Source organism: Colletotrichum gloeosporioides, assembly GCF_011800055.1.
Source record: "Colletotrichum gloeosporioides strain Lc1 chromosome Unknown consensus_56, whole genome shotgun sequence".
Classification (NCBI taxonomy): Eukaryota; Fungi; Ascomycota; class Sordariomycetes; order Glomerellales; family Glomerellaceae; genus Colletotrichum; species Colletotrichum gloeosporioides.
The window spans coordinates 304,893-328,594 of record NW_025544701.1 but is presented as its reverse complement, the minus strand read 5'-3'; the positions used below and the strand labels follow the sequence as shown (position 1 = coordinate 328,594).

General features: G+C 53.1%; 6 protein-coding genes across 6 annotated transcripts; 1 reads left to right on the top strand and 5 right to left on the bottom strand.

Annotated features, from left to right (window-relative positions):
- Window positions 1-538: 538 nt before the first annotated feature.
- GCG54_00011832 (Xaa-Pro dipeptidyl-peptidase) lies at window positions 539-4,827 on the top strand (the record flags this gene model as incomplete). The annotated part of the gene is made up of 11 exons (XM_045411724.1): window positions 539-864; window positions 917-1,273; window positions 1,327-1,406; window positions 1,467-2,386; window positions 2,451-2,603; window positions 3,228-3,326; window positions 3,391-3,526; window positions 3,582-3,854; window positions 4,073-4,415; window positions 4,468-4,535; window positions 4,592-4,827. 11 exons carry the CDS (start codon window positions 539-541, stop codon window positions 4,825-4,827), a joined length of 2,991 nt encoding a protein of 996 aa, XP_045262322.1.
- A 177-nt stretch (window positions 4,828-5,004) lies between these two features.
- Window positions 5,005-5,832, bottom strand: GCG54_00011831 (FMN reductase (NADPH); the record flags this gene model as incomplete). Its single annotated transcript, XM_045411723.1, has 1 exon — window positions 5,005-5,832. One exon carries the CDS (start codon window positions 5,830-5,832, stop codon window positions 5,005-5,007), a length of 828 nt encoding a protein of 275 aa, XP_045262321.1.
- An 898-nt stretch (window positions 5,833-6,730) lies between these two features.
- GCG54_00011830 (uncharacterized protein) lies at window positions 6,731-8,502 on the bottom strand (the record flags this gene model as incomplete). Its single annotated transcript, XM_045411722.1, has 3 exons — window positions 6,731-7,815; window positions 7,865-7,915; window positions 7,968-8,502. Coding segments are annotated over 3 exons (1,671 nt in total), but the record flags the coding sequence as incomplete, so codon positions are not given.
- A 1,096-nt stretch (window positions 8,503-9,598) lies between these two features.
- GCG54_00011829 (uncharacterized protein) lies at window positions 9,599-12,859 on the bottom strand (the record flags this gene model as incomplete). Its single annotated transcript, XM_045411721.1, has 6 exons — window positions 9,599-10,540; window positions 10,592-10,662; window positions 10,713-11,097; window positions 11,425-12,363; window positions 12,421-12,485; window positions 12,547-12,859. Coding segments are annotated over 6 exons (2,715 nt in total), but the record flags the coding sequence as incomplete, so codon positions are not given.
- Window positions 12,860-14,239: 1,380 nt separating this feature from the next.
- Window positions 14,240-17,849, bottom strand: GCG54_00011828 (putative importin subunit beta-4; the record flags this gene model as incomplete). The annotated part of the gene is made up of 3 exons (XM_045411720.1): window positions 14,240-15,110; window positions 15,311-17,606; window positions 17,804-17,849. The coding sequence occupies 3 exons, from the start codon at window positions 17,847-17,849 to the stop codon at window positions 14,240-14,242; spliced, it is 3,213 nt and encodes a 1,070-aa protein (XP_045262318.1).
- A 1,933-nt stretch (window positions 17,850-19,782) lies between these two features.
- GCG54_00011827 (Branched-chain-amino-acid aminotransferase) lies at window positions 19,783-21,128 on the bottom strand (the record flags this gene model as incomplete). Its single annotated transcript, XM_045411719.1, has 2 exons — window positions 19,783-19,956; window positions 20,022-21,128. The coding sequence occupies 2 exons, from the start codon at window positions 21,126-21,128 to the stop codon at window positions 19,783-19,785; spliced, it is 1,281 nt and encodes a 426-aa protein (XP_045262317.1).
- Between the last annotated feature and the right edge of the window lie 2,574 nt (window positions 21,129-23,702).

The following is a 23,702-nucleotide window of genomic DNA, read 5'->3' as shown; positions in this document are numbered from 1 at the left end:
CCTGCTCTGGATGCATGCATGCAGTGGTCATTACGCAGTACTTCATGAGGAAGTGTGACGGGGCACACATGTTACCTGAAAACTAAACAGATTTGATAGACGTCTCCCCGCACTCACACGAGTTTGCAGCCCATGACAGTTCGATGCAATTGTTTTACAAAACTTAACAACATATCGCGGCACATTTTTCGGCTCCTGTGTCTCTATGTTTCTTCTTTCTTTTGGCCGCGGCGTCTCGGCGCGCATTCTAAGGAAAACCCGAGCTGTGTTTCGCTGTCGGGCTCAACTGCCATTTTGAGGAACCCTTTTCCCGAGATGGACACTAGCCATTACGCGACCATCTTCACACGTCGAACAACCAACGTCATCCCGAGGCGTTCGCATCATTCGTGTCATTCACGATTTAAAAGAGGAACAAAGCGATGCAGTACTTAGCTGGTGGGAATATTTTCCACGACATCGCTTTGTTTTTTCCATAATTACCATTGTGTGCTCTCGCTAGAGTCTCATTTCAATTCAATACATTGTCGCATTCACCATGAATCAAGATCAGTTTGAGAAGGAACTCGCCCGCCAACTCGAGATCAAAGACCGAGCGCTGCATCTTACCCGATATAAAAATGGCATATCAATCGACAGCAAAAAGGCGAGATTCCCGGGTTTTCGCCAACAGAAGCGCCATTTCAAGGCCGGACAGCAAGTTGAGCCGGGTGCGCTTCCTCTGAGTGAGGACCTGGTGATGCATGAGAGCGTGCCTACGCAGTTGGATGATGGCACGACGTTGTACAGTGATATTTTTGTCCCGGCAAGTTTCCAAGATCTGGAGTCGAAATACGCCGATCCAGTACCAGCGCTGGTGGCATGGTATGTTTCCGAGTTCTGTCTTGTTGGCTTTGTAGTTGATCGTCGTCGATAGGAGTCCCTACGGAAAGCAAAAGGGCACACCGCTGCTGGACGATTTCCCATTCCGCGCTGGCGTCCCCGAAGAGCACCTCTCCGGCTTGCAGAAATTCGAAGGCCCGGATCCCGACTTTTGGTGCCCGCGAAATTACGCAGTCATCAACGTCGATACGAGGGGTGCGTATTCATCCGAAGGCGATCTCCTCATCATGGGTCACCAGGAGGCTCAGGACGGTGCCTCGTTCATCACTTGGGTTTCGAAACAGCCCTGGTGTAACGGTAAAGTAGCTTTGACTGGGAACAGTTGGTTGGCCATAGCCCAGTGGCGTATCGGAAGTATGCGTCCGCCGGGACTGGCTGCACTCGCCCCATGGTAAGTTTTCTTATATGCACTCAGAGGACACATCTAGCTAAGACCATGAACAGGGAAGGCTTTTCCGACTTCTATCGACACCACATGTTTAGCGGCGGAATTCTGTTTCCGGGGTTTCACGAATCAATCTCCAGTGAGTTTCAATTGATACACATGCTATTGTCGGCAATCTGCTCACTGAGGTGATCTCTAGGTACTCTGGCGACGCAAGGAAAGCTCGAAGACATCACCTCTCACGGTCGAGAGCATCAGCTCTACGATGCGTACTGGGAGGACAAGATTGCTCACCCAGAGCGTATCAACGTGCCAGTCTATGCTGCTGCCTCATGGACGAACCCTGTTCACACCCCGGGAACCTTCGAGGCATGGGAAGCCGTCCCGGACACCGTTCCCAAGTGGCTCAGAGTCCACAACTCCCAAGAATGGTCCGACTACTACGAGGATTGCAACCAGAAAGACCTGCTCCGCTTCTTCGACCGTTACTTAAAGGACCAAAATAACGACTGGGAGACCACGTCCAAAGTCCGTCTCAGCGTGCTTCATTTCGGCTTGGTGAACCAACAGGATACGGTAGGACGCCCAGAGGCCGACTTCCCTCTGGCGAGGACGCAATACACCAAACTCTTTTTGCAGGAAGACAACACCCTGTCAGTCGAAGCGGATGCCGCTGAATCTGCGTTGCCCTATGATTCCCAATCTGGAAAGCAGACTTTCCTCTACCAATTCGACAAGGCCTGCGAGACGACTGGGTATTTTTGCGCACATCTTGTGATGTCGTGTCCGGAGCATACGGACATGGATGTCTTTGTACAAGTTGAGAAGTTGTCGGCTCTCAGGCATCCCCAGGCTGTGCAGACGATCAAGCCCCAGAACGTTGTATTGCAACGACTTCTGAAGTTCATGCACGATTGGAACATTCTACCTGGTGGTGCCGGCATGGCCTTTCACCGGGGGCCCAGTGGATGTCTGCGTGGCAGCTTTGCCTTGGGGCGCGACAAGCAGCGCAGTAAGGTTTACAAGCCGCATTACACATTCACGGAGAAGAAAAGCCTTAAGAAGGGCGAAAGGCGAGCCCTCGATATCCCGATGAGCCCTATTGGCATGTTCTGGGAGGTAAGGCATTGCATGATTTGAGCTAGACACGAGCAAATGCTAATAGATGTCTTGTTTTTTATAGAAGGCTGATCATCTTCGGCTGACAATACAGGGCAGTGCGGTTGTCCCATTTGCTTTGCCAGGGTTGGAGATGCACTCTACCGACAACAAAGGCTTGCATGTGGTTCACTGCGGCGGGGATGGCAAGGAAAGTTCGCACCTGTTGATGCCAATTGTGCGATCATAGTGGTCTCAGACCATCCAAGTTATGTTCAAGCTAGGAAAGTTGAGAGAAACGTTGCGACATTAGCATACCATGGGTGAAGGTGGCGCTGAGTGCGGCAGCCAGCTAGTAAAAGATGGTCGGCGCCGGGTTGGTATTGAAAGAGGTTTACCGGTTCGAGATGCAAAGTCCACGTGCTGGGGAGGCAAAATTTTCGTCATGAAGGGCGGCATGGCTTTTATAGACTCCCAGCGATGATCAGTGGCAGCCACATGGCGGAGCTACCTCAGAACCGTCCGCATGTCTTTCCGTTTGCGAACAGCTGCGCGCGCTGCGATCGTCGAGCATTCATCGGCATTTCACTAACGAGAGGGAACAAAGAGAAAGAATAGGGGGGACGCTCTCACAACCGTACGGGAAAATTGCCACATTTTAAAAGTCCAGCTCATAAGTATTTACTATTAGCTGCAGTCGAAAGCCAATCCTTTATCATTAGGCCCCAGGGAAGCAGAAATTCACGGTCTTCGTACGGCCGGCCATCCATTCTCAAGTCTCTCATCCGCTGCTATTTTTTGCTTGATCTCAAAACCTTCTTTCCTAGAACAGAAAGCGACGTCAAAATAAAAATAAGCCCAGACGAGAATGAGGTCCCCTCATTTGTTCGCCTTCCTGGTGGGCTTCTTTGCGATCCTAGCCAGTGCCAGCCCAAGTATTTCGGATTACCCGCCATGCGCAGTACGCCTTTCACGCCCCCATCCTTCCCACTTTGACTGGAAGATAACTAAATTCTAATACACAGGTGGCCTGTATTATCGATGCGCTGCCTCAGTCGCCATGTTCTGGGTTAAACCAGACCTGCCTCTGCGCCGACCCAGTCTTCAACGAGGAAGTATCGGGTTGTGTGAAGCAAGGCTGCACCGTCAGCGAAGCTCTCAGTAAGAGAATATTTTGATAGCATACATGAAATCCATTTTCTCACCGTCAATCTAGACGTCGCAAACATGACTTGGGCGGACTGCGGCTTTCCGTTGACAGATAATACGGCTATACCGCGATACCTTACAGGATTTCTCTTCATATTGCCCGTCGCTTTTATATCCATTCGGTTACTAAACAAAGCCATAAGCCCATCTCCATGGGGTGCTGATGACGCCTGCGCCCTGGCTGGTTTCGTAAGTGGCCCGTACTCAGTCGTCAGTGTCGCTCACGAGACCAATACCTTGCAGGCTTGTGCAGCAGCGATGATTCCCATCGTCTATCGACGTGAGTAGAATAAGACGCTTTTCTCGGTAATGGCTACAGCTGACGATTTTGGCAGTGCTGGCCCTCGGACTTGGTAGAGACATCTGGACTCTCCAACCTTACAAGATAACCGAATTCCTCAAAGCACGATGGCACCCAAATCATTCACGCTTCCATGCTTAACGCTAAAGTCTTATAGCTGGTTTTTATCACTCAGATATTTTATATCACCGGATTAGCCACTATCAAAGCCTCCATGTTGTTTTTCTATCTTCGAGTATTTCCATCCCTTCCTTTCCGACGCCTCTTGTGGGCCACGCAAGGTTTCAACGCTTTGATATTCTTCTTGTACCTCGTTCTCACTTTTGCTCAATGCCGTCCATTGCAGAAATATTGGCTGGGATGGTCTGGCGATCAGCCAGGCGTTTGCATGGATTTCAACTTGCTGGTTCTGACACACGTTGGCTTCAACATCGCTTTGGACATCTGGATGCTCATCCTGCCGCTCACGCAGTTGTACAAATTGAAACTGGGATTGAAGAAGAAGGTTGGAGTGATTATGATGTTTAGCGTGGGGTTTTTGTAAGTGAAAGCCAGCCCCGGAGTATTGCATCGTCGCTCACCACGCCTACAGTCTCACTGCAGTCAGTGCCCTTAGAATTCAAGTTGTGGCTCATTTTGCGACTGCAAACAATATCACATGTAAGCAGCGTCTTCCCACTCAGGACCGCGATTATAACTAAGAGCCTTAACTGTAGCCGAAGCGCTGTGGGTGTATGTCTGGTCGCTGGCGGAACTCGATGTGGGAGTGTTTGTGGCATGTATGCCTAGCGCAAGTCAACTCTGGAGGCGCGTGTTTTCAAAGACCGCAAATCGTTCCAGTATGTTACATCATGAAGAGCGATCAAGGTCATCAAAGAAACCACCGAACTCTGAAGACCTTTTGCTTCGGTCAACAGCAAACTCGTCTGTGGTCGATCAGTCATTCAAATAGAGCTTCGGAGGGTCAGATGCGCAAACAAAATATTTGCAATAAGGATACTACGTTTAATAGCCGGCTCTGAGTTCAGTCTGATATACATGTACAAATTCAATAGATGGATCAATCCATGGATTGCATTTGTGGGCTTTAATAGCCTCAACTGACTTTACATTGAGCTTAGCATTTCCATTAGGAAAACCCAAACTTTTGCTCATCTAGAACGTCTCTTAGATGTTCTCTACCATTCAATCTGTCTGTTTCTATGGAATTAGATGTGTGTTCACTCCAGAATCCTCTATTGAGTTTGTTTTGGCGCTCGTAGAAGGACCCGAGTGTCTCATCATAAGAAGAAACCCGCTCCTCTTGGCCCCCGGCATTCCAAACCTCCCTGTGAAGTACCTCGTTCAACGGTAATCTGGGCTTGGTTGTGTTCAAGTAATTTTGATGAGGCTTCCCGACAGTCATGCCAAATAGCGCAATAACACGTGGTGGAAGCTCCAAGAGCTCCGTGAGCTGAGCCGCATTGTTTCGGGCAGCTCCCACGTAGCACATGCCGAGATCCAGTGACTCCGCCGCAACGGCCATGTTCTGGGCGGCCAAGGCTGCGTCAATAGTCGCCATGACGAACATGTCCATTTTCTCCAGTGCAGGGCTCGGTTTCTGCAGGCGCTTGGCGTTGTTCGCGAGGCGGTTGAGATCGGCGCATAAAAGAATGAACAAAGGTGCCTGACGGATAAAGTCTTGATCGCCAGCAAGAGTTGCAACCTGGGCTTTGCGGACTGGGTCGGTTATGGCAACTGCACTCCAGGTTTGGAGCATCGAAGAGGTGGATGCGCTCTGGCCAGCCGCGATGAGACTTTCGAGAGTGCCATCGGGGAGCGTGTCTGGGAAGTAGGAGCGGACGGATGCGTGGTTAAGAAGAAGATCCAAGGTAGGAGACCACGGCGAGTTGCTCATGCCATCTGATGGTCGATGTCCATATCTCTGTTGAAGTAGCCGGGGCTGGTCTTGGTCCATTTTGGGCATGTGGCTGGTATGGAGGTACTGGAGGCACTGGAGGTACTGGAAGATAGAAAATAGATCAAGTAAGCCTGCAACTGGCAAAGAAAAATCCCCTTAACTTGCGCATATGTTGACGCGAAGTATCGCTTTGTCGTTCGATGTCCCGCTGAGACTGAATTTCAAACTTTCGTACTTGTGTATTTGTATTTATACTATACTCTCCACCATAATAGCACACGATTTCAACGTTATCTTCAACGTTATGTTCAAAAAGGTCCATTAGGAGGACAGACCCACGCGTTTGTTTCGCAAAGAGCAGTGAATGCAGATGGCCTTACATGTTCAGTAATTCATCCAAACACTGATATTACCGAGTAGCATACGCAGTGCAGCCAATGATTGATATTTCCGAGGACCACTTTAGGAATCCATATTCAAACGCCAAGCTTCGACTATGGAGAGCCGGAGTAGTCCGTAGTGGGTATCCTAAAGAAGAGATGGGACGAGCACTACCTCTGGCTGCTCGCTTGGGCAATCAAGGCTTGAACATGACAAATCATATGTTACAAATCATGCTGATATTACCAATGGGTTTCGTAAATACCACCTCTTCTCTATCGTTGAAAGTGACTAGCTAGATGATCTAAATAATACATTTCAGATTAAAGCTGTCTGGGATATTGAGAAGTAATAGACAAATTCGGAATATGTAGCTGCAAATTTCAAGGTCACGGTTTCTAGAATACACTTCGGTCGTTCCGTCGTGACGATGAGAATTGGTCTACAGGAGCGCGCAAGGAGTGAATATCAGAGATAGCGCAGACCAGCTCTTTATAAAAGTTCATATGCTAACTTGTGTAGCAAACATGACGATATATATACCAATATCTTGCATACAATGAGTGGAGAGCTTTCACTCAAGTCTCTCGAATGTCACCTGCTCGCCTTCGATGGTGGCTTCCATACTCACTGCTTTTCCTTCCTCAATGGTCAAGATGAATTCATCCTCGCCATCAACAAAACCGATGTCCATCCAAGAACGTTGGTTGTCGAACAACCCGCCAGTACCGCCTTCTGATGCAGCTCGGGGCGGAAGAGGGACTTGATACAGAATCCCACGAAGCGCAGCTCTGAAGGAGCCCTCAGTGTTGTATAGAGCAGAGAGAGACCTTGAATTGGAGTACATGCCGGATGGGTAGAGACGCATTGAGCCCCCAGCTAGCGACTCGAATGAGGCTGATTCGATGCCCAGGCCCGCGTGACCGTCGTCGATATTAAGAGTGATATTTCTTCCATCTGGAGTCTCAAAAACACCAGCAATATTCTGTTTGGCATTTTCGGCGGCAGCGGCCTCGGCGGCTGGGATGAACAACTCGCCAATTGTGTCGCGGATCACCCAGCGAGCAGCGCCGGAGGTAAGACCAGCCACCAAGATTGAGAATCCAATGCCATGGTCGGGAGAGAGCGCAAAAATGCATCCATAATCACCATTCCCGCCGGCTTTGATGTACAAATCAGAGATGCGGGTGCGGTTCGATCCCGGCGTGGCAGGGATCGCGAGACGGGTGATCTCCCAGGGTGCGCCGACAAGCTCGATAAGTGTACCGGTCCCACTAAGGGGCTTCATCCACTGCGAGGTAGTGGCTGGCGAAAGCAGCTCTGAGTTGAGGATGGAGAGCCCGAGAGTACGAAGGTCGGCAGCGTTGGAGTAAATTCCACCGGATGGGTAGACGATTGGAACGTCAAGGCCATAGGACGTCACATCAGTGAAAAGCGCACGATTGATAGCGTTGACGTCAGCACCCTTGGGCACGCTGGTGGTTGTGCTGTCGAGTCCCAGGGGGTTGCTTAGGATATCTCGGACAGCATCCTCGTAAGTCTGGTTTGAGAGACGGGCGAGAACTTGACCGAGCAGAGCGAAACCCGAATCAGAGTAGACGGCATTCCGGAATGGCGAAACCACTGGTCTTTTGTTGTCTCGCATGTAGGTGAAGAGATCTACAGAAGTCAGTCAATGCGAGAGCCGCTGGCATGTAAGCTGTCGTACCTTCAGGAGTGATGGCAGCAAGCTCTTCAATCGTTGTTTTGTTCAAAAGATCTGATTCACATGTCAGTAACAGTCGCTCTCAGAGATCCAAGAGATTGCCTACTTGATGCTCCACCAGAACCCGCTTGCTGTGACGCCAACGCCCCGACAGTGATATCCTCCCAGCGGACATGCTTGAGAGGGTCGCCCGATGAGTTGCACAAAAGCTCAGGAAGGTATTTCGTCACTGGATGGCTGAACACCTCAATTCCGGCTGTGGCAATGATGGCATAGACGGTGAAGAGCTTGCTCACACTGCCGATACGCCCAATAGTCTGGTCGTTGAGTACTCCGGCCGTCAAGCCCTGCTTTCCCTCATCTCCGGCGTGGAAGTAGCTATAGATAGACTTATTGGTTGCGGCCGAGAACACGTCAACGGTGAATACGAGGTCTGTCTTGTTGAGGATATCGCTCTCAAAGAGAGTATCGATTATGGCGGGGAAAGATTTGGTGGCGTTGAGGACAGACCGAGCATTCGTTGGGTCAAAGTTGGAAAGAAAGGAAGGGCCGATAAGAGGAACTTCATCAGATGGAATGGTTGCTGCCGCTGCGGTTGCAGCTGAAGCCAACACACCGAGAAACGCAGTGGAACGCATTTGAACTGTAGTTTCGAAGGATTGGTTCGGTCGATCTATTGAGAAGCCTATGATGAATTGAGTTGTATTGATTGATTTATCTCCAGCTATGCTCGCTCTTATATGCCATTGTGCATCTTAGTCAGACGTCACGATAATTGTCGCGCGCCCGAATCCTACCTTGTGTCCCAGAAGACCTAACTGCCTTTGGCTCATTCGTGCCCTATCGCTTGCCTCGTTGGACAATTGACATGAGGGCGATGCATGGCTGCCAAGGACACGGTCACAGAAGGATCACCTTCCAAAAGCGGATAACGAACGTCAGCGAGACTGCTATGTGATTGGACTATTCGAGTAAGACTGCCTAAATGGGGAATTGAATGTCGACGGTGGCTGAGTCCAAGTTCCCCCTACTGACTTACGAATTGAGGGCTGAGTGCTGTGTCGTTCTGCAGGCCTGCTAATGACTGGTTTCCCTAGCCCATTTTAGTGAGGCTGAGAAGTAAGCAGCGGCTCATCCATGAATGAGATGAAGCTAGTTGTTCACCAAGCAAGTCGCTCACAGCAGAGGCCTGTCGTAACTGCGAGGATTTTGCTGTTGCTGTGCCTCAGATCAAGGCATATTGTCTGAATTAGCTTTCATGGATCTCATCACACGCCTCCAGCTTCAATATTATTGGCTGTTCCACGTCCACCCGTACGATGCTGTGTTGTATGTCGTCGAACGTGCAAGTTGATCTTATGGGACTCGGTGTGATCTTGAAAGCCAATTCTTTGGAGAGACAGTGATGATTCGCAACAGAGCGACTTCGCTGGATGAGTTATTCCTCACGTAGCAGTGCTGCTGATTTACGGTGATCATTCAAGTGTTGTAGGATGCATTGGCGAACAGACGCTTCACCAAACCTCAGGTGGCGAAAATTCTGACGAGGTCAACTGGCGGCAATTCCTACAGGGTGACTGGAACTTAGAAAGATAAGAGGTACCAAATGTATCAGATTCTAAACCAGAGACTTGACTACTAATAGCCTTTTGTTGCAACATCAACGCCGAAATCGACATACCGCCGCCTGTTGCGCCGTCCAACTCTCGCCTCGTGACGGCCACAGTCGCACCCGCCTCAACCTGCATACCAAAAGGCATTTATCCTAGCCCGAAGCTCGAGAGCAACTTTGTCGTCATTGACGTTTTCATAATCTGCCACGTCTATTCCGAACTGTTCGTAGGCGTTATTGTAACCCGGGTTATACTTCTCAGGGTTGGCTCTCCCAGACAGGCAATGAATTCGGAGTGCCGTCCATCGCAGCTCCAGAGCTGTCCAGTCGGGAAGCTCTTGGGGGTCTTGGGCCCAGATCCGAATAAGCTCACCGTTCTTGGGAAGGACTGGAAGGCCTTCCAACTCTTCGTAAAGCTCCTCCCAAGATTCCTGTAGGTCTTGCGGGTCAGTATCCAGGGGAGGTGCCGAGTCCATCAAGCTTGACAAGGTCGTCGTTTTGAGAAGCCATCGAACACGAAGGACGATTCCGTACTCTTTTCCAGCGTCGATGTCACTCTCCTGTAGTCGCCGTCCCTCGTTGAAAAGATCTGACGCCTCGTCATCGTTCGCGTCTGGCGTCCTGGCTTTGACAGTGGCCTCTTGAGTCGATGGCACGCTATCGGTATGCGCTGTCGTTGCAGTTGAGTCGGAGATGCTGGTTGAGGCGAGCCTCGAAGAAAGCTCAGAGACTTCTCCAGCACCCTGGCTTCGCCGGCAGTAACCCACGGGCTCAAAGGTAAACAGTCCCTTCTCCCAACACTGACGCATCTGCCCACTGAGACAAATCATGTTACAACACTTATCCACGATATTACGCTCCGCAACTCTGTTCTCCCTGTTTCTGTCCTGGGACATGAATTTGTTCCTAACATAGGCAACAGTATAAGGTCCAAATAGAGCGTGCCAGGAAGATACAGTTGTATTCATTGTGTAGTGCCATTTGAGTGTCCAAAGTGGCACAATATGACAGGCCTCATCAGCCGGGTTGTGTGTGGCCACACAGAGACCCTGGTCGCGCATGATGGCCTGAAGAGCGGTTAGCTACAGTATATTTTTGTCTTTCGGACGATATAGAACCTTATTCTTCTCAGCTTCATTGCGAATAACAACGCGGCCTTGGTCCCACGGCTCGTCCGGGTCTCTTCCAACTGGAGAAACGTCAGTATACGCTTACGAGACTTCGAGAAGAGCAACTTACACCAATACACAAGCTCTCCCGCATACATCAGACATTGGATGAGGTCTGAGTAACGTTGTTTCTGGTCATTTGAATGGAGACGCTCATTGAGGTACCTGAGTTGCTTGATGTCCATGACCATGAGCGTACACCAACATACCGCCTGCTCCAGAAACTTGAGATCATTCTCGAACCGCATACCATCAAGACCCGGATCTGATTGACAGACTGTAAGGACACTTTTGATTAGTCGCTGCCGTTCTGTTAAGTCGTCGTCAACATAGTCGATCCGGGCGCCTAGAATGCTCTCGGGAGGCTCGTTAGTGACGTCCATGTCGCGAGAATTGACAATTTCGACGGAGGGTTTGCGAAACTTGCAGGAAATTTCCCCTCTGTACTTGGCAAACTACTTTTAAAGGATATGAAAGGATTCGGAGATACGACCTTGCTAAATCACCGTCCAGGTCGGATTACCTAGTACGCACGTAATCATAATAAGCAGCACCACTCACACATAGCACACAAGGGACCTATGCGAAGAAAGACCGCCCTCACAGGTGGTTCATATTGACTTTTTCTTTAGGTTTCAAGTAACAAAGGGCCGTTTCTGTCATCATTGTTGTCACTATCATTGTCCGCCCGCATTGGAATATTCGTAGGTGTTCGTGGAACACCTCGTAGATAAGACCATCTCCATAAATAGCTCTTGCCTGAGGCCCTCTCTGTCATTTACAACTCGAAGAGAGAAGTTTTCGTCGTTGTCAGTCCAGTGTGGGTTGTAGATCTCAGGGTCAACATCTCCTCCCAAGCGGAGAACCCTGAGAGCAAACCACTGAAGTTTCAACGCGTTCCAATCGGGTAGCTCATCCGGGTTCTTTGCCCAGATCTTGATGATACGGCCGTTGGTAACCGGACGGTCTGAAAATACATGGTGTTTCGACTTGAAGTTGTCGAAGGGTGCTTGTATGTCGCGTGGATCCGTGTCCAAGGGGGGGCTCTCCGCGTTAAGGCTGGTCAAGGTCGTGGCAGGAAGCCAGTGGAAGCGGAGCACGATGCCGTACTCGTACCTATCTTCAATGTCCTGCTTGAGAAGCGGGCGTCCTTCGCTGAATGTTTCGGGCAATTTGCCCTTCTCATCCGTCCACGGCTTCTTGTGGTCGTTGTCGAGGTCCATGTCAACTTGACTTGACCGTTTGCTGGGATCATTGTGTGCCGTGACTGGTTCCGTGTCGGAGGCAGAGGTGAACATCGACGACAGCTTTGCATCGATTGCCTCGTCCTCCTCGATACTAGTGCCATCAAGATCGAGTTCATTGAGATCCGCGTCCAGGACTTCCCAAGAGTCCCCGGAGCCCTTAAGCCTTCGGCAGTGGCCCACGGGCTCTAGACCAAACAGTCCCTTCCCCCATAACCGATGCAACTCCGGGCTGAGGCACAGCATGTTGGAACACTTGTCCACGATGTTGTTCTCGCCCGGCGCCGTGTTATCGTCGTTTCTAGAAGTAAACTTCGTTTCAAGCCGGGCAGAGACATCGAAATCAAAGAGAATTCTCACGAGTGACAGCAGTCCGTTGATCATCGTTGACCTATTGACCGTCCAGAAGGGCACGATGTGGCACACTTCGCAAGTTTCCCGCGTGAACAAGCAGTGTCCTCCATCACGCTTCAAGGCCTGTCACGTGGTTACTTTTTTCAATCCACCAAATGCTATCTTCGGAACCCTACGTACCTTCTGCATTTCAGCCTCGCTGCGACTATCCCGATGTTCGCTGGGCTTCGTTGGTCTTTCTGTGACTGTAAACTCGTTAGCTAATGACGATACTTACGTTCAAGCAAACGAATTGATTTGACTCACACCACCAAACTAGCTCATGAATGTGCCTGAGCATGTCGATAAATGCACAGTAGGCGTCGCGCTTGCTGATCGGGTTCTGAAGTTTCTCGTCAATTCCCTTCAAGAGGTCAAGGTCCGTCGCCATTAGTGTACACCATCCTCTCGCGTGGCCCAACAACTTGACGCGCTCCACAGTACCAGAACTTGCGAAGTCCGGGTCCGAGAGACAGTTGTGTATAATTCTCTGGACAAGCTCCTGCATTAGGTCCACTTCGTCGAAGTGATCTAATCTTCCACGCATGGTGTCGTCGATGGTGTCCGCGACGATTTCTAACTTGTGCGTCGGAATACGCCCTCAGTATCGCGGAGCACTGGACGATAGAGACGGTCAGCACGATGTCGGAATTATAGTTACTTCTAATGTATGTGCTTGGTTGCTGCCTCAGTAATGAGGGTAGTAGCACCTTTGTGTCTACTACCCTTTGGGTTCCAGCAGGGTTGCTTGGTCTCCTTTTCCATACTTGTACTATGTTGAATATATGGAGTTTTGTTGGGCGGGCAGTGTCTAATATTGTCGTTTGTCGCCGTCATTTATCATCGTCGTCCATCATCGTTATCCTTATCACTAACCCTATCGTTTTCTTGACTACTGTCGTCCTTATGCGAATAGAGGTACTAGGTACGATAGTTAAAGTTATAGGGTACACTGCCCGGCTACGCAAAACTTTACATGGTATACATGATAATATGGGCGTCTCCGCCACAGACAACCACCAACCGGCAGAATCAGACGTTGAAAGTCGCTCGGGTCGTTCTATTGGCAGCGTCCCATGTTGTCTCAACGAGCACTTTAGTGCGAGATTCATCATCTCCTGGTGCTCGAAAGCCTCAATTCTCATCAAAGTCGTCCCAATGCGAGCCGGACGTCTCGGGATCTACGAACTGTAAGCCAAAGACACGTACGTTCGATGAGCCAGAGACAATAGCTTACACCGCCAGACGGGCTATTCCACGAACACCAGGCAGTTCGTGAACTCTCTGAAGGCTCGAATCCTATGGGCTGGATCCTTCAATTTCGCGTCAGTCCTTGAGAAGAGCAATGTCCATCACTAAGAGCGAGCACCAAGACACAGCGTTGTTCAACACTTCGAGCTGTAGCTGGCGACGCCATCTGTCTATAGATGGCTCCGAGTCACAGGTCTGAAGAACAGTGTCCAGAAGTTGCTGCCGTTCGGACAAGTCCGCCTCACCGAGGTGACAGAGCCGCTCGCGAATGATGCCCTCAATCGTCGCTCATGCGTGGCATGTTGCACTCGATTAAGCGTCAGAAATAGTGTAAGACAATGGTGATACCGCGGGTGGTCACTGAGGGTCGACGCGGCGGTACGAGAACTCTTTGCAGGTTTCGTTGGGTCCGCAAGGGTTGCAAGGTAGATGACCATGAGCCATAGGCTAGCTACACTTACCCGCGCAGGACAGCTGCGATCATCAGAACCTCAAGGGTTTTGGCGTGGACTGGCACTTATATTTGAAAAAAGAAAATCGTTGATAGTATCGGGAATCATCCAGGCGGTATGTCCTGGCAGTCTATGTACCTATCTACAGACATCAAGAAATGGGGTCTCGTCCACTCATCACTCATTAACAGCCCTTCCTTTTTTCCGGGGGCACCAAACTCCATTTTGTCCATCCCTGCTTTTTTTGTAACCTTCGCTTACTGGAGCGCCTGAGCAAGCTTCTGCACCAACTGGCGGGTCTCGGGCTCCAACTGCTCCTCAGGGGGGCCGAGGACGGTCTGCAGCACGGGAATGATCTTGTTGGTGAGCTGCTGAACCGTGGGGTTCTGCTGGTCGTACAGCTTGTAGATGGCCTGGTAGATGGGGGCGTTCTCCTCGAAGTCCTCCTTGAGGGGCAGGACGGCGACGACGGCGGGGAGGACGCGCTCGACGAACTCGGGGTTGGGGTTGGTCATGATCATGCGGCAGATGCAGCCGGAGACGTTGTCAACCATGCGAGACTCCTGGATCGACAGGAGGGGCTCGAGCTTCTGGAGGATGGCGGGGTAGTGGGGGATGGTCTTGTCGGTGGCGGTGGAGTTGAAGATGAGCTGGCCGGTGGCGTAGGCGGCGTTGGACTTGGCCAGAGGGTCGGAGTCGGTGAGGCGGTGGTTGAGGATGGGGAGGAGGCCGTCGGTGAAGGGGGTGACGGCGTTGCCCATGTACTTGATGGCCTCGGCGATGACACCGACGGAGGTGGAGCGCTCGAGGTTCTCCTGGGAGCTGGCGAACTTGAGGATGGGCTTCTCGAAGACCTTCCACATCTCGGCGAAGTCGGGGCCGAGGGCGGTGGCGAGGCCGAGGATGACATCCATGGCGGTGTCAATAACAAGCCAGTCGAGCTCGGAAGAGCCCTCGGCCTCCTGCTCCTCCTCGTCACCCATGTCCTGCTGGCAGGGGTGGGAGCGGGTGATCAGGCAGCCAAGGACAGTGACGGAGTCCTTAAGCAGGTCATCGTGGGTGAGGATGGCAGGACCGCAAGCCTTGAGGGTAGCAGCGATGTTGCGGTTGATCTCGGTGATGACATCACTATGAATTCGTTAGCAATCATTGTCATCACAAGCTTGGCTGATGAAAGTAAGAGATTGCCCATTGAATCAGACGTGATCAAACGTGTTCTCAGCACCCGCACTTTGTGCGTCTGAGTGAGCTGGGTATAACGTGTGTTACTCATCCTTTTGGGGCGGGGGAATTTCAAGACAGGAATATAGAAATGGCAGAATACATACCGCTCAGTGTCCTCAGCCCAGATGTTGTTGGTGGACTTGACGACGAGCTCGCCAAGCTTGACCAGGACGGCATCGGGCTGCTGCTTAAGAGGAATGCCGGCCTCCCACTTGGCACCGGTCTGCTCCTCGAAGAGTTGCCAGACGCGGGCGTACGAGCGCCAGAGGGTAGAGATGGCAGCCTTGCGGGCACCGTCGTAGGGGTGCTCGGCAAGAGGGGCGATGCGCTCGACAGCCTTGTCAAGGTACTCCTTGATGGCGTTGGCGTCGCAAGAGTGGGTGATGACGTCGCCGAGGACCTCAAGAGCAATCTCCTGCTCCAGGGCGACGGCGGTGACACCAGAGTAGTCGTCCATATCATCCCACTCGTCCTCATCGTCGTCTTCCATCTCGTCCTCGGTGGACTTGACACGGATCTTCTTGCCGTTGGCAATGAGAAGACCCTCAGGGAGATCCTCAGGCTTGAGGCCAGGGATGTTGACATCCTCCTCGTCGAGCTCGAGGCAGTCGAAGAGGCCCTTGAAGACACCGGGGAGGAAGTGGGAGAACTCGTTGCCGTAGACCTTGGACAGAGAAGCCCAGAGGATGAAGCTGGTCTCCTTGAGACGGGCGTTGTCGAGGCTGAGAGCCTCCTCGCTGGCCTTCATCAGGTCCATGACGTAGGGCTGGAACTCCTGGGCACCGACGGCGTCGGCAATGCGGCCCATGGAGTCGCAGACGGAGGAGCGGAGAGCAAGAGCCTCCTCGCTGTCCTTGATGTTGACGTACTGGCCAAGAGCGCCCATGACCTCCTTGAAGTAGGGCTTGAACTCCTCGCCGCCGAGAGCAGAGGCGATGGCACCGATGGCGCCGGCAGCAGCGGACTTGACGCTGAAGTCGTCGTGGCCGAGAAGCTTGCCCATGGGGACGATCAGCTTGGGGCCGAAGGTCTTGATGAGCTGGTCATCGAGACCCTCGCCAATGAGGGAGTCGAGAGCACCGCAGGCGGCACGGATGATGCTGATGCTCTGCTTGTCGGAGCCAGCAGAGGCAGCCTCGAGGTTGGTGAGGAGGGCGCTGATGAGAGCCTCGTGCTGAGGAGCGAGCTCCTCGGCCATTTCGTCGGCAAGGTGGATGACACCGACGAGAGCGGCGTGGCGGACAGAGCTGTCCTGGTCGTTCAAGAGCTGGATGATCTGGGGCATCAAAGGCTGGAGCTGGGTAGCGATGAAGTCGGGAGCACCCTCAGCGGCGGTACCAAGAGAGAGGATGGCAGACTTGCGCAGACCGGGCTGGGGGCTCTGGGCGAAGGTAGGGAACTGCTCAAGCAGAGGAACGATGACCTGGCGAGGAGGAAGGTCGCTGGCCAGCTGGTCGATGAGGCTCAGAGCGGTTCTAGCGGGAGAGCTGTCATCCTCGTCGGCGTCGTTGTCGATCTCGGCGACGATCTGCATGCTCTTGACCATGAGCAGGGCGCCCATGTCCTTCATGCCCTGGATCTTGAGGCGGCGGTACCTGGCGCTCTGAGCGAGGAAGACGAGAGCCTGGGAACGGGCATCGTCCTCAACCTCGGTGTTGACACCGAGCTCGATCATGAACTGGATGAGGTCCTTGAAGTGGTTGGCGAGGTAGGCAGAGTCGTAGGTCATGAAGTTCTGGAGGACCTCGAAGATGTCGTTGTACTGGTCATCGTTGCCCTGGTCGATGGCGTTCTTGAGGATCTCAACGGTGGGCTGGATCATGGTCTGGATGATCTCAACGCACTCAGTGTTGTCCTCCTCGACGTCGACGAGCGCCAACAGAGCGCTGACAGCCTTGGCCGAGTTCAAGCGGACCTCAATGCTGGCGGGGTCGACAATGGTCTTGGCGATCAAGCTGAGCAGAGCCTTAACCTGCTCAACGAAGGGGAGAGGGTCGTTCTCGAGCAGGCAGACCAAGATGAAGGAGCCAATCTCGCGGTGGGCGACGTTGTCGGAGGTGTTCAGGGCAAGGAGCTCGCGAACGAAGTCCTGGCCCTCGCCATCCTCGAGGTCAACGCCGACGGCACCGGCGAGGAGACGCGACTTGGAGTGGCGGGAGGTAGAGGACTGGTCGTTCAGGATGCTCTCGGTGAGGTGCTTCTTGGCAAGCTCCTTCTTGTCAGAAGGGAGCTTGGCCCAGTGCCTGGGAGTCAGGCGCAGAGCCTGCACCGAGGCGAGCTGTCGGATGCCAGCATCTTCGTGAGAGATGGTGACCTCAATCAAGAGGAGGAGGGACTCGGGCTGGGAGTAGTAGTTCTTCTGCAGCTCGGCCGTGACTGCCTTGACCTTCTCGGTGTCGGCTGTGAGGAAGAAAAAAAGTCAGTAAGGCAAATCTCGAGAAGAGTTTTGTAGGGTGAAGAAAAAGCAAATTTTAAATAGGCGAGAGACACGAAGCGAAAGCAGGCAGGGAGCGGAAAAAATTGAAGAGGCTGGCTCGACTAGGTTTGGCGGCCAGGGTGGCACAGGGCGAGCGACGGGGGAGGAGAGAACAACTTACGAATCTGGCTCGCTTGGAGCAGCTGGACCAAGTTTCCTTTATCCATCTTGAAGTTGTTGATGTCTCGACGTCTTCACGGCTTGCGCGCAAAGAACAAAAAGACAAGAGGGAAGGAGGGGCAAGGAGGAGAGAAGGGAAAGAGAAGGAGGGAAAAGGCCCGGCGCGTAGAATTTTTATCCAGAGACCAGACGTGGACGGGGTGTCGGTTTTTTTTTTTTTTTTTTTTTTTTTTTTTTGTTGCCCGAACCNTGGTTTTTTTTTTTTTTTTTTTTTTTTCTTGTTGATGCCCGAACCACCTATTACACTGCGGCCATGGGCAAAAAAAAAGTACCTGCAAGGACTGGCCACACAGAAATTTTAGGGGACCAAGGTGAAAATTTCGAGATTAGCCCCGCCACTGGTGATAAGATAACGAATCGAAGGCATCTGGAAGGGGGAAAAAAGTTGAGAAATTTCCTGCAAGGCGGGGTTCAGGTCCGGGTACCCCTCCTTACCTCATTGTCACTGTCCCGCCCGCAGGAAACCTGAGGGGTACGTCGCGTTGCTGCCTCTGCCCCTCCATTCACGTGCGTCCTGATTGTTTTTCATTGCATTGCAGCCAGGTGCCGTTTCTTCATGCTAGCTGCTAGCATGAGTCTAGTATTCGATGAAGACCCGGAGACTAACGCAAGTATAAAATCCATCCAAAGAATGACCGCCTTTGACGCTCCTCGTCGACACCAGTCGTGTCTTTGGAAGATGCTTGGGGCCTCGGCATCGCTCCCGTCTCATCTCTATGGACCACTCACACGTTCCCTCTGGCTGTCGGACATGAATTCTACAAGCGAGGCATCCCTGGAAAACATGACTACATTATGCTCAGGGCTGGCTTCTTCAGCAATGCGAAGCCCACCACATGAGAAAGGGGTTGCTCAACGCCCTCGACCAGTCCTGACCTATGAATGAGGGGAGGCCTCCACGAAGAAGGGAACTATCCTTCGTTTAGCGATGGGATCCTCTCAAGCCCTCACGATTCGGTGCATGACATGTGGGCTCGGGCGCGTTTCGAACCAAGATTATGCCGAAGTTCTTCACCGACATTCTGGGCACCCGGCCCGAGTGACCCACACGCAGCTCCGACTCGGACTCGGCCCCTCGTCCCACCTCTGAAATGCAGATCGGTGCCGCCGCGGGGATGTGACGGGCCGGCGTTGACGGCAGGGCAGTCTGTCCCCCTTCATCACAGATTTCAGTGGAAGACGAGCCTGTACATCAGCATTTCTCTCTTGCAGTGAACATGCCATAACTACATTGACCGACTCTCATCAGCTCATGCTCAAAAAAAGAATGATTCGGAATTTTTAGCAACGGCAATTTATCCAGTGTTAGCCATAGGAGCCAAATCACATTTAAGATGTTGCCAATACGTAGTGAAATACTGCTTCGGTCGGACTATGTGATGATACCAAACGACAAATGAGAACTCGACCTAGAACCGCCGAGGCTCAAGTGGTTTTACATGAGGCGGGATACTTGCTCCGGTAGATAGTTAGGGTAACCAAGGAAGACGGAACAAATATATCAGGACCGATTCAATCCCAGAAGTGGTTTTTGTTTCAATTCCGATACAGTGGTGTTGACTTGAAGAACTCCATTTCAATGGCCGGCCAATGGGCCCTCAGCCATTGAGCTGAAGTTGCACATGCCAACCCTCATCATTGGCCAACCCCTCCTCCGCGCGGAGTACCACTCAAATTGCACAAAAGTCGCGTGACGCCCAACCTCATCCCATTAATGATGTGAATTCTCTTATTTTTCCACTCAGAGATGCTCATGCTACTCTAATGCACCACATCTTTCCAGCAATGCCAAAACTCCCTTTTTGTGTGCAAAAAATGCCGTCCAAACGCCCAGCCATGACATATAAAAACAATGTCTCGTAAATGCCGTTACCCCTTCCCATCTTTTTCGTCCCGTCTCTAAAGAGGTAGGAAAACGTTCTACTGCTCCTCCTGGACAACGACACCCCACTCGTGCTGCTCGCCGCCGTACATGATGTCCTTCATCCACTTCTTGATGCGGAGGGTGTACTCGCCACCCTCGCCGGCGCCGCCCATGCTGATCTGGACGTCCTTGCCGCGGTGGTGGATCAGGGAGATGGGGCAGACGAAGAACTGCGAAACAAACACATTAGCAATTAATCTCCAAAACCACTTGAGACGCTCTAGGTAAAACTTACAGCAGTGCCGGCCGCGAAGGACTCGACAATGCGGCCCTCCTGGTCCGCCTCAATGACCTCGTCGATGGTGTACCGCCTCTCGACGACGTCAACCTCCTCGCCCATGCGCTCCCGGACAAGCTGCAGCACGCTGCGCCTCGTGACGCCGTCCAAGATCAGGCGGTCGTCGAGCGGCGCGGTGATGATCTCCGTCTTGCCACTCTGCTTGTTCTTCCACACAACGAAGAAGTTGCTCGCGCCGGCCTCGGTGCAATACTGCTCCTGGCCGTACAGCCACAGGATCTGGCCGAAGCCCCTGCTGCGGGCCTCGGCGGTGGCGAGCAAGCTGGGCCCGTAGTTGGCGCCGACCTTTGCGTAGCCAAAGCCGCCGACCCAGGCGCGGACCATATCCTCGGGGCTGGTGTGCAGCTTCATGCCGCCGACGGGGCTGTCCATGGTGGGCATGAAGGAGCAGATGATGTAGAGCATGGCCTCGGACGGGGCCTGGACGCCGAGCTGGGACTGGGTGCCGATCATGGTGGGGCGGAGGTAGAGGAAGGAGCCCGGGCGGTCGCGGGGCAGCCACTTGGGGCCATCGACGGCCATGAGGGCGACGAGGAGCTTCTCGAGCTCGGCCGGGGGGAAGGAGGGCAGGGCGATGCGGGTGGAGGACATGAGCATGCGCTCGCAGTTGCGGTCGGGGCGGAAGAGGCGGAGGGCGCCGTCGAAGCCGCGGTAGGCCTTGAGGCCCTCGAAGCACTCGGTGGCGTAGTGCAGGACGGAGGCGGTGGGCATGAGGGAGAGGGGCCCGTAGGGCTTGAGCTCGGGGACGGACCAGCCGGTGCTGGCCTTCCAGGTGGCGGCGATCATGTGGTCGGTGCAGATGGTCTCGGGCCCGGCGTTGGCGGAGGCGAGGTCGGGGACGGCGCGGGGGTTCTTGGTGCGGGTGTAGACGAGCTTGGAGGCGTCGAGTTCTTGGTAGGCGGCGGGCTTGGCGGTGCCGTTGCTGTGGCCGTTGGAGGCTGCCTTCTGGGGGAGGGCGTCGAGCTTGTGCTCGATGGCGGAGGAGGTCAGGTCGACGTCCTGGTTGCCATGGTGCAAGCCGGGGGAGATTGTGCCGGGAGCCATCGTGGATGTTGGACGGAGGGCTGGTGAGGTGTTGAGGTGGATGTGCTGTGAGCGTGTGTGTGGGTGGTTGTAGATGTGTCTTGGATATCTCAGACGGAGGAGCGGGAGGTTGTCGACTAGAGTCGTTGACAGGTAGCACAAGTGAGGAGCACACGAGAGTGTAGAAAGGACGGTAGAAAAAAAAAGGGACAGGAGGTGTGGTCTATATCGGCTTAAGGTGGGAAGGGAGAGGAAGGGGACAAAGCACAAGGATGAGGCCGAAGCTTAAGTACAAAGGGTGTCACACTTGGGGTCAAGGTTCTAGTGACAGATGGAGCAGGTGACTCAAGCACCAATGCACAGGGGCAGCGGATCCGATCCAGAAAAGGGCGGTTTTATTTTTCAGATAACAGGGACAGGGAGCAGAGGGAGCAGAGCAACCATGACATTACGCAGCGGCGCGGAGCGTGGAGACAAGCTTGCAGTGAATTGGTGGTGGTGGTGGAGGAGGATGGCGCCTCCGAAGGCGTGAGGTGAGAGAATCTGGCGGGCCCGTTCCGTTGCTGGGTTGAATCGGGACGACCTAAGGTAGCCCGGCTCATGGACGACGACGACGGAACGCCAACGGCTTCCCAGACTCGCATTCCTACCCAGGTAGCCAAGCCGACTGCACCTGCTGCATGGTCATTGTACATTCATTGCATTACATCGTACACAGTGGTAATGTATGTGTAATGTGTGCGCCGTCGCTTGTTTTTGGCCATTGATCCCTCCCGTAGAAAAAGATGCAAAACGAAGGCACCAATGGGGCACAGCAACACGAACACTCGCCAAAAATCAGTTTGCCCGTATGAACACACAAAAATTCCAACGGCCATCGCGGGTTCGGTTCTGGGATCTGGGATGCCAATGCCGAGCCCGAGTGCACCACCCCCGGCGGCCGGGCGGTGGTGGTCCCCACACACAGCGCAGAGCGCGTGAGCAATCATGAAGCGGCCATCATTCCTGGCGCTGGGATTGGCGATGTTGGGGGATGGATTTCAGATTTTCTCTCACATCTCATCTCATCTTGTCGCATTCTCCCGGGATCTTTTGCAGCAATCATCCTGCTCAAGTCCAATTTGATAACAGTCTGATTTTTCTTCTTCTTCACTGCTGCTGGCCTCCCACGTCTCCACCTGAGATAAGGCAATGGAAGCAGGCAGATCACAAAGGTCCGAATGGTGGTGATCGATCCGTGGATGGCAACGCCGATGAGAATTGTGAGCCACCCCCAGACACCCGCCGGAGCCGGGACCATCCCACCACGCATCGGTTTTGCTGCCGTCTGAAGAGAGCAACCCCAGAGATGATTGAGGAAAAAAAGAAACCTGTGACGAAACAAGAGGTCAAGCCGCGACCGCTCATTCGTCTGCAGCGGCTCAATGTACGTGTACCTGGTCTCTCGCCTCCGTCCAGGTTCTGCAGCTGTGTTTGTCCCACCACAAGCCGACGGCCGGCCACGGCTCCAGTCGGTCGTCGTTCTGGCTGGCCCCATTGCGGCTTTGGTGCGCGCGGTCCGAAGCCGACGGGGGTTTACACCCACCCAAGGCCCCTCAAGCCAGCCAGCTCCGTGGTACCTTACCTTGGGGAGAGTCATCATGATCGAGGAAAAGAGGCCGACATCGCAGGTCAACGGCGCCCAACGACGCCCTGTTTCGCCCTTTTCGCCCTTTTCGCCCTTTGCTTGACATCGCGAACAAGGGTTCACGGCAATCAATTGACATGATGGCCTGTTGATTTCGGGAGCTAGCTGGCATGGCGATAGTGCGGAAAGACCGAATTCCTGCCAAGGTGAGACGGGAGTGCTGGGAGCCTGTCACAACCCGGACGGAGCCACGGAGTGCTGGCCCCTCCTCCACAAAAAAATAAGAGACGAGGGCGGAATTGGGAATGGGCCAGGTGTTATCGCTATCTTTCCTCCATTACGGAGGGGGAAAAAATAAAACATGCCCCTCGTTACGCCCGCTGATAGCCGAGTGTAGGCGATGACGTGGGGAACCCAATGGCTTCAATGCGCACGGCAGTGACAGCAACACATACGCAGTACACCTATCCCCAAGGTACCAAGAGTCTGTCCTCCCCTCCATCAAATTCCTTCTCGAACATTGGATCGGTTGGCGCAGGATGGTTCCAAGGTGCCGAGTGTAACCATTCGAGGCAGGTGCTAAGCAAAGATATTGGTAACAAGATATGCGACCTGCATGCAGACTGTGTGCTCTCTCCCTCTCCCTCTCTCTCCGACCTAGTGTTGGTTGCATCTGCGGCTGCTCGGAGGCCCGGATCTCTTTCCACGGCGCCCCCTACACACACACTTTTCCCCCTTCTTCACTTCTGGTTGTATCTCACCAAATCGTGAGGTACGTATGACGCGATAAACGGCTCAACTCAGCAATTGAAGGATGGTATACCACTTCTGCATGGTACCGAGTGCCTTTACATGAGTCCTCAACACCTACTCTATGTCCATGTCATCCTCCCAAGTACACACAGACAGGCACAGTCTCATATCCGCCCTGCATCACACCGACCGGGGGAGCGGTAAAGGGAGGGGGG